The 9,586-nt window shown below is 43.8% G+C and overlaps 1 protein-coding gene across 1 annotated transcript in view; it reads right to left on the bottom strand.

Moving 5' to 3' along the window:
- col14a1a (collagen, type XIV, alpha 1a) overlaps positions 1-9,586 on the bottom strand; it is an 80,726-nt gene that overhangs the window by 67,987 nt on the left and 3,153 nt on the right. The window contains exons 2-4 of the mRNA XM_076265982.1: positions 8,356-8,472; positions 5,907-6,050; positions 5,189-5,278 (exon numbers count right to left, since the gene is read on the bottom strand). Coding sequence (XP_076122097.1) covers positions 5,189-5,278; positions 5,907-6,050; positions 8,356-8,472 — 351 coding nt within the window. The remainder of the gene's footprint in view (positions 1-5,188; positions 5,279-5,906; positions 6,051-8,355; positions 8,473-9,586) is intronic.

Below are 9,586 nucleotides of genomic sequence, written 5' to 3'. Positions count from 1 at the left end.
AATCTGACCGCAAAACGCTCCATCCAACTCTGAAGTGGTAGTCCTATGTTACAGTCCCATGTAATGATGTGTAATGTGATATTTTCATGTAAGTAAAGCGCAGGTACGGTCTGTGCTCAGTAGCTCATTAGTGTGGATGTGTTCCTCCTCCACTCCTCCGCTCTGTGGTGGTTATTCACTGTGTCAAACTCTCATCCATCATGTCTGACACAGCAAAGCAAGTTACACCGATACACCTTCACCATGTCCTTCACAAACTACTTTAACTCCCTTTCCTGCTTTCTGAAAGGGTTATGGTACCGTAAGTGCTGTGCTGACAAGGCTGTGTTGCCCTGTGTGTTGCTGTCATATGAAAGTCTGCTGGCTGCAATGACATGAGACACTGAAGCTGCTAATCCTGCTAATCCTGCCAAAACCTTCATTACAGAGATCAACTGTTCACCTCCTGCGCAATATAACCACAACAATAACACTTCACCTGTCTATCATTAGAAGACTACAGACATTTTAGTTCACATCATTTCATTTGCACCCGAAAACAACTTGCCTGAATATGTTTACAAATACTGACCACCATCTCCCACTCATAGCAGTCACAATTATAATCCTTAGAATTTCTCACTAGAAGTCTGAGACTGTATTCCTGATACACTTCATTTGTGATTCACGTGTATTCACAAGTTAATGTGCTTTCAATGCACTTGAAATCATGAGCCTGAAATGGCCATTTAAAGATGGCCGTTCTGCTCAATTAAACATCCCTCTCTATGTGGGTGATTCTGTGTCATTGCTTTAAAAAAATGCATTTGCTGCCAGGATGCACTCTCATAGCAGAGACAAAAAACATTCAATACCAAATTATTCAAAGAACATTCAATACAGAAGTCTTCAAAGAACATTCAATACCAAAGTCTTCAAAGAACAATAAATCCCGAAAGCTTCCTAAGATTACCTTCCTCTACATGCAGGACCTCCTGTAAACCATGTGACAACTTTGACAGAGCTTTTTCAATCGTCTTTACAGTTTTTTGCAAATCATCGAACCTCTACACAGTGATCGCAAAGGTTTCACCGTTTATTATAGACCCTTGTGTATAAACAAACGTGCATTCCAAAATAATTTCCAGTGGCACGGAAAACATTGAGCTAATGGTAACTTAGGGATAAACAAAAATTTTAAAAACAAGTTATAAAGTCAACATTTTGTAGAGCAGTATGCTTAAGTCCAATTCATTTTCATTTAAAAGTATCTGCGTTGGTTTTGAACATTTCAACCGGAAACCCTCTAGGTCTAGGAACAGATTGAAAGGGTCTATAAACCAAACAAACTCCTCCACTCATATCTTAAAGAAATCATTTCCACATGTGTGTAAGTGACCCCTCCACTAAAGAGTATAATCACATCAGTTAGAGCAGGTGACTTCTGACCGCCATATAACATCTACTAATCCCACTGTCAACACCTGTAAAGGGCCTGATCTATGCCTCAGCAGTGCTCTACGGGGGAAGTGACACGCCCATGTGTTCCCAGGCCTAGCCCAGGGTCACAGGGGCATGTAGGGGGTAGGAGAGGGGTAACAGCACTCTTAAAGTCTCCACCACATGACCTCAGGGAGGCAGTAACACTGGGACTACAGTACTGAACACACACACAGGCAACAGAGACGGACATGGGGCAACAAGTACAGGCACGTTACACAAGAGACGGAGCGGCAGAGGGGAAGAGAGACTCTTCCATCCGTCTGTTCGCTCATCCATCCATCCAGTCATGCAGAAAGACAACACTATCACAGCTGCGACTGCACTGAAGCAAGCAGGCAGCCAGGCAGGCTGCCTCTGTAAGATGATAAGTCCACGGTCGACCACAACTGCCTGCAGGGAAAGCTGTCAATGTTTACCACCCGGTTCAGTCACTGGGGCAAATTAATCTACACACAGACATTCAATCAGACCCAGATTAAGCAGGAACTCCAGTTTTGAGCCACAATGCACGACACAGCTGTAATCTGAGATAATCTTGTCAGTAAAACTGTGTGGACACTGCTTTCACACTGCCATAAGCCACGGCAGAGTGAATATCTTAAACAAGCATATCGAACCGAAATCCAATTAGAGCCTAACGCATGCAAGGTCTGAAAATACACTAATTAGCACACAGCTAATAGTGAGTGTGTCTCTCACATATGCCAAGAATGTGATAATTGCCAGCAACTAAAACAAGATTACTAACTCTATAGATTTAATGTTTCACAAGTACACAAGTGTGACTGTTCTCATAAGATTACGTAAAAGCATGCCACACGGTACAGAAGTCATATCTTCTTCTTTCCAGTTTTCTTCTGCCTCACTTGAGCACCAGCCGTGGATCTGAATGACAGCACCCAGACAGATAGAAGCGAAGGCTCTCGCGTTAAAGGTGCGGAATGCCGGAATGTTCTCTGACACCTTATTCCGGCGAGACAGACATGCACCACCTCTCATCCCTCTCCCTGCTGCCATCAGAATGAACACCTGTTCAGTGGGCCTGCATTAGCATTTCTGACGGATAACTTCAGTCCTCCTCACTCACTCGGGCTCCTCGGGCTGAGATTTTAAATGTTTGTGCAAAGCCGGAAATTACAAAATGGATCATTACAAACACAACTTCAAAAACGGGGGGAAAAGATGGAATCCTCCAGTTCCCGCCTCCCTCCCTTCCACATTCGCAGTGGGTTTGAGGTGGAGATGGAGGTGTGTGTGCCTGTGTGTGTGGTGTGGGGTGGGGTGTGTTTGGAGGTGACTCCACTCCCTCTACACACCAGGAGGAAGCCAATGTGACTGCATTCCTCAGTAACAAACCCTACCACCCTGCAGAAAGGTCTAACCCTCCAACAAAGAGGGTCAGTAAAACCCATTATCAGTGGCCCTGTCTGCTCCTCTATTAACGGGGTTATGTGTTTGATGGACACGACCTTTGCCCCCTGGCTGCTTGCACTGCAAGTCTGGGCGCAGACAGAGCCTCTGGCGAACTTAACAGGATTTTGGGAGGAGGGAGGAAGGGGGGGTTCAAACAAATTGGCTTTTTTGTGGACATTGCACCTCCGTCAGGTTCCCATGCTCTGTCTCCCGCAGGAGTGGAGAGTCGTGTCATGACTTAACAGCAGAGGAGGGGGCAGGGCGCCTGGCTGAGAGTCAGGAATCAGCGGCATGGGCGAAAAATCCTTTAATATAAGAACAGATAGGACAGAATTGCCACCCAGAGTGCTTCGAACAGAATCCCTGATAAGATCAAAATGAAAGCAGTCTAAGGACCCCTTTGATATGTAGGGGTACAATTTTTTTTTTTCCAGTGAATGTCAGACAGAAGACAGAAAGGCAAACACGTTTGAAAAAGTCGGTGGTCACACCAGGCAGAGAGGGCTTCAAGCAAGGCGCCTCACCTTTGAGGCATTCAAAAGGCCGTTTCACTGCCCACCGGCTCCTCAGATCTCCAGATAGCCGTTTGATTTCAGGCTGTCCTCTTGGGCCCCGGGGGAAGACACACACACACACAAGCCTGATCTTGTGATACAGCATGAGAAGGGACAGCTCGGACAGTCTGCGCTCCAGCATGCCTGCCTCTGCATATGCACTGAAGTGGCAGTGGAGCATTTGAAATCGGTGCTGTATTCTAGTGAGTAATGAGTGCTTATTTGCACTCCAGTTTTGCAGACCAGAGCTTATTTTCTCAAGTGTATTTTGATGATGTTTCACAGACCGAAGCTTTTTTCTTGCTACTAGAACCAACAATATGAGCCTTTGTCATTTCACAGTGTTATGTTTGGCAGGAACAAACAACATTCAGAGACGATCTTTGGGAAAATTGCTGGAAACAGCTCCCATATTGTTCTACAAATGCGAATTTAATGAACCAGACAACTAAACATTCTTATGAGAGTGCAACAGTAAGGTGGACCATCTCCGTTCTTTTATGTAGTGAGTATTGCTGCCCCTAAAGCCTGGGAATGAGATGCCGGGCACATGTCAACCAGGATTACCAATGCCCTTAACAGTTGGAGAGCATCAGCCCTCCTCATCTTGCACAGTGATGTACTTACGGAGATCAACCCCCTACTGGGGGTGGATGTGCCACATCATTTCATTAATTACTTTGAAGAAAGCCTGGCACAGTTAAGCTTTCTCTCTCTTTCAACTTCTTGGGAAGGAAGCTTTTCTTTAAACCCCTGTGATTTGGCAGGCTAACTGAGAGGTATCCCAAAATTAAAGATCTCAAGTAGGTCTGGAGCCAACTGACTCACTGCAAATGCATGGCCTTGCAACAAAATCCCCAGAGAGAAGACAAACAACCCGTCCTACGCAAAAAGGGGAATATTTGCAGGGCTTGGAGCAGCAGAGGATTGCTTTCCCAGTGTTTAAATAATGAATAGCCACAGATAACCTGCACTCTGTGTCCTCCAGGCTCAACGCATTCAAGTGATTGACATTCTCATTCTACTCGTGGGCTCATAGTGACCTTAATACTACAATTTTTTGACCTGGAATATATGTAGCTATCACACAGAATCCAAGCTCTGAACAATTTTCCAGAACTTTAAAACAGAATGCTAGCTACAAGTGTTATTGTTGACATTCAAATTCCTGATCCATATGAAAATTATTTAGGATAATTGCAACACAAATAAAGCTAGAATATGCACAGACTGCTCTTTTTTCTGATTTGATGTGACAATATTTTTAAATGGTTACCCATTCCACAACTATTTGGTTGGGGTTTCTTTGGCAACTCTTGCATGTTATTTGTTTTCATGGTACTGTGGTAATAATGTGTTACGGGAAGTAGCACCAGACGGCAAAGGCAGTTATGTCCCCCTGACTGTCTGTGATACAAGAAAAACAAACACACACACACACATACACAGCTCAGCCAATGTGGTTACACCAGCCGATCCAATAGGGAAGTCAACAAATGAAATTTCAGCTGAAGCCCCCAAGCCTTTCCCTTCAAACCTTCGCCAACATTTTTTTCATCAGACCACGGGCAACGCGGAGGGAACAAACACAGGGAGGGAGACTGCTCATCCCAAACCCCTCACGTTCTTGCATGAATCATTGGTCTGACCGTTTGCAATAAGAGCCCTGCCGACTCAGCCCTCTGGGCTGTCTGTGGTCGTCCATGTGGCAGAACAGGGCCTGGACAGATGCCTCCTACCTCCTGATATCTCATTGAGGTCCACAGTAGGGTCATACTCCCTGCGGCCCTGGGGCTGAACGTCCTCGCTCTCCGGCTCTTGCTGTTTACCTGTGGTAAATAAAAACAACAAAATAAAGCACCTCATGGCACAACTGGTCTCAGCACATTGGTTTTATACATGTACATGTGTCCTTTTTCTCCCATTTAGTAACAATATATTAATAATAAAACAGAGAGAAAAAATAATACCCCCCCCCTAAAACATTAAGCTGAAAATGAGTAACATCATAATGCTTTATGAATGCATGTAAAAATAGTTATATATATACTAATGTCAATAATTATGAGGCTTTATGAATAGTGTATAACCCTTTATGAATGCATTTATAATGCGTTATGAATACTTGAATCAGAGAAAGTGTTACTGATTTCTTCTATGCACACAAAAGGCTTATTTCTCTCACATTTTGTTCACAAATTATTAAAAAGCATGTTGATTAAAAAGCATGATTATAGCAGAGATGTCCATTAAACTGGTCACAATAAAAGGCCACTCTAAATTGTCTCAGTGTAAAAAAATTAATTTGTGTGTGTGTGTGTGTGTGTGTGTGTGTGTGTGTGTGTGTGTGTGTGTGTGTGTGTGTGTGTGTGTGTGTGTGTGTGTGTTGTTTACTAACTTCGCAGATTTGCATAAAACTGCACAAAGGCATAACAACAGGAAAAGTGGTGTATTTACCTGGATATTTCCCTTGAAGTGCTTTGCTTTGCTTCCTCCCACTCATAGCAAAAACTCTGACCACATACTGCTTCCCAGGACTGATATCACTCAGCACCACTCTATTCTCTCCTTTGGGCACAAACAGCTCGTTCTCCTCTCCACCTGTGAGATCAGGAAGGCTGAGGAATTAGCATGCATATCAGTGGAGCCTTTCTCCATGACTTCGAACAAACCTAACAAATCGTCCAACACCAGCAAGGTCAAGCACACAGATTATCATTGAGGGAAGGGAGTCTGTGGGAGTCTGCCTGTCCTAATGGAGAAAGATGAAAGAGAATCACACGCATGCTAAAGTACGGGTGCTGCTGACCAGAGACCAGCAGACATGACGGGAGGCCTGAGGAATAATGAAGGTGACGAATACAAATGTCAGGCAAGTGCAAGTCATTATCAGTGTATGTTGCTATCAGTTTACACAAATCCCGAGGGACATTGATGTTACCGGAGGCTGGATTATCTAGTGAGCTAAGTGATCTTCAGTCTGCGGACATTTCCTTATTCTCTACTTTTGAGCTCTGGCCCCCCAAATGTATTTCTCAGCATACTGTACATGCAAAGCTAGAGTTAGACCTTTGGCTCACAAAGTTACTCATCCACTGTACTCTATCTATGTACCTTTAGAGATGGCATGGCCACATTTACATAGGTTTGGTTTAGGGTTTTGGAGCCTGTTTACTGTGTTTAAGTAATACTTAGACCTGGCAACGAATTCTCATTTTTCCAGAACGGGCCTGAGTATCCATTCCACATATTTTTCTGTGCTAAGCCGAGTACAAGTTATGGATGGCAAAGCAGGGAGACACATTTCCCTCCTGGGACCCTGTCCACACAAGTAGTAGAGTGTAGAAAATCACCCCACGAGCATATCGTCTTACATTAGCCGCTTAGCAGGCTGCCAGCTCGACTTAACTTCATCCTAATGGTTTATCCCAACACAAAGCCCAAAGTATGAGCAGTTCACTCAGCTACTTCTCCCAGAGCCCTCAGGGGAACACTGGTGTGTTTCACCTTTCAGATTACTGGCTAATCAGACTTATTTAAATCTGGCAGTGCATGAAGATCAATCAGAGGGAGGGGTGGGGTAACGGGGGTCTGCGGAGAAGACTGCCTGATCAGCAACACTAAGGGGCTTTGTGTGTTGGGGAGGACAGTTAACAGCAAGAAGTAGGTTGTTGAAGTAAGGATCTACATGTAGGGTGATGAGTCTGCAGATTGTGGCACATGGGGAAATAAATGGGGGAAAGTGCTGGGGACAGCAAAGTGCCACACCAGGGCACCATCAGAACAGTAGGAAAATGGCCCTGATGTCTCTGAGGCACAGAGGCCCACTGAAAATGATCTGTGTGTGTGTGCAAGTGAGAGAGCGTGGCTTTTGATCCTGAAAAGTATGTATGGCAACCATTCAAGAAATTGGTCTTCTGTTCAATGAAAAAAAAACCCAACACACTTGGCTTTAGAGTTGAAGGGCTTTGACGAGAGCGAGACCATGAAGTTTGCATTTTAATGTAATCGGGTACTTTGACCGAGCGTTTTTCGCTGACAATGGGAGGAGTCCTTCCCTGGAAAAGGCTTTCTGCTGTCAAAGAGCGGGAGACCTGCGACTGTCTGCACAAAAATACTCCACAGTAGGATGCGATGTACGTTTTCATTTATGACATCTCTTATCTGCCAGGTTTGTTGTGTGTTTTGGCCTGAGCTCAGCCAACAGGGAACAGTGGAGAGCTCATATCTGACAGCAACCTCCAGCGGATGCAGGCAGGGTTCTGGAACGCCTCCCTGGCCAAAACAAGTCCTACTCTGGCTGCAGGCGAGCAGAAATGATGACTGTGTCCAAAAACTCCCACAAGCACCTGTCCCTCTCCAAGCCCTTGAGATACCCTGTCACAGCTCTTTAAATTCGATGTTTAGAAGATCATTTTGTCTGAAGGGTATTTTTGCTTTTCAGTGCATAAGTCAGTGGCACACCACAAAGAACTATGTCTATGTAAACTATGTATTGACCAGTATTCAGCAGACGCCCTTATCCAAAGGGACATGGACTGATAATGGCAGGTTCGGGAATGGAACCCATGTGGACTGATTGTCGGGCGCTGACAATCCCACCGCTCCACCACACTTCTGTTTCCCTCTCTTTGTGTGTCTTCATCCCTCCATCTTGTTCAGTGGAGACTCATCTCATGGCTTCAATGGCTTCTCACCTCATGCGACATCTAACGTCCCACGCAAACCAACGTAACTATGTTGTGTTTGGCCAACCATGTGGCTCAGCCCCTCACCTGCCCAGACTCGAACCTGCAACTTGCAGCACCTCGCATTGGGAGGCAAATGCAAGTCACATGCTGAAGAATTCAATCAGGGAAAACAACACAAACTGTATCTAAATGATAGATCACAGCACAAATCTTACCTCGAACATTGTCATATACAAATCGATAGCCATCATAATCCCCCTTTGGTTCTTTCCATGTTACGGTTAATCCTCCAGAAGGAAGCAGTTTGAAGCGGAGTCTGCGTGGAGCTGGGACTGTAAGAAATCAAGGGAAATAACTCAATAATAACACAGATTATTCATCTTCAGTAGTGTTCCCAATAGAGTTATCAAAACGCATAGCTTCCAAAAGTCACTAAAAGCAGCTTGCAGCTAAATGGTTGAGTATGTACTTTTTACAACTTGGAGACAGCAACTAACATTTCTCATCCCTCCAATGAAAACAGATTTAATGTCACTCTATATAGCTAAGAATAAGCATAACATAAACCAATGACAAATTAAAATACTAATATGCGTAACTATCATCTTCTAAAATCCTTTTAGGATTATAATATCAATCAATGTATATAAGTATCAAGGGGCCCTTGGTGTTAAGGGGAGATTTTATATTCATATTCTCTTCTTCATCACCGGGTTAAAAAAAGTAAATGGTAAAATGTAGGTTAATGACATGTCAAAATGCAGGTGCTTCATATTATGTTTCAGGTAGTATTTTACATTTTAATTATAATATGGCAGGGATTGCTGCATATCTACTTGGCATTTCCACCAAACAATGGCAATAAGCCACGGAGCACATGCATTGTAGATCTGTGCTGGAAAGAGCCTGCAGGAGAAGAGAATATGATACGGGTTCAAACCAGAAGAAGTTCCCCCATCTAAACCCCTAACTGGACCCCATCCCCAAGTGCTTGAAATCACCACATTAGTACTATCACCACACAGCAAATATCACTAAGAAGGCATACTTTCTGCCCTGCTTCCACAAACTCAGAAAATGTCTCATCTTGTGTTGAGATAATTTATTGAGAACCATATTGGTTCCTCTCTGAGTTCTAAAATAATCCCTCAAAACTGTGAAATACTGTGAATTAGAAACTGTGAAATGAGTTGCTTATGTTAAAGTCTATTACTACACGCTTGTCATAACACTGATACTATGTCAGGCAAGTTCAGGGCAGAAAGTAACATCACAAAAGTCCCCCCTTACAAAAAATAACTGCACTACTTCAAATGTTGTAAATGTTGTGAGTATGTAAACTGCAGTTTTGGAGGAATTGTTTGCAGTTCAGTAGGATATATTTTTGTCCCATAACTGCAGTTATTTTTTGTAAGGGATAAGCTGTGGCTCTTGTTGCACAGGTGA

The sequence above is a fragment of the Alosa pseudoharengus genome, unplaced genomic scaffold (assembly GCF_046254945.1).
Source record: "Alosa pseudoharengus isolate Yale_2024_CS ecotype anadromous, Long Island Sound unplaced genomic scaffold, YU_APseudo_1.1 YU_APseudo_1.1_scf_4, whole genome shotgun sequence".
NCBI classification, from domain to species: Eukaryota; Metazoa; Chordata; class Actinopteri; order Clupeiformes; family Clupeidae; genus Alosa; species Alosa pseudoharengus.
The sequence above is the reverse complement of the archived record's forward strand: the minus strand, read 5'-3'. Positions and strand labels throughout refer to the sequence as shown.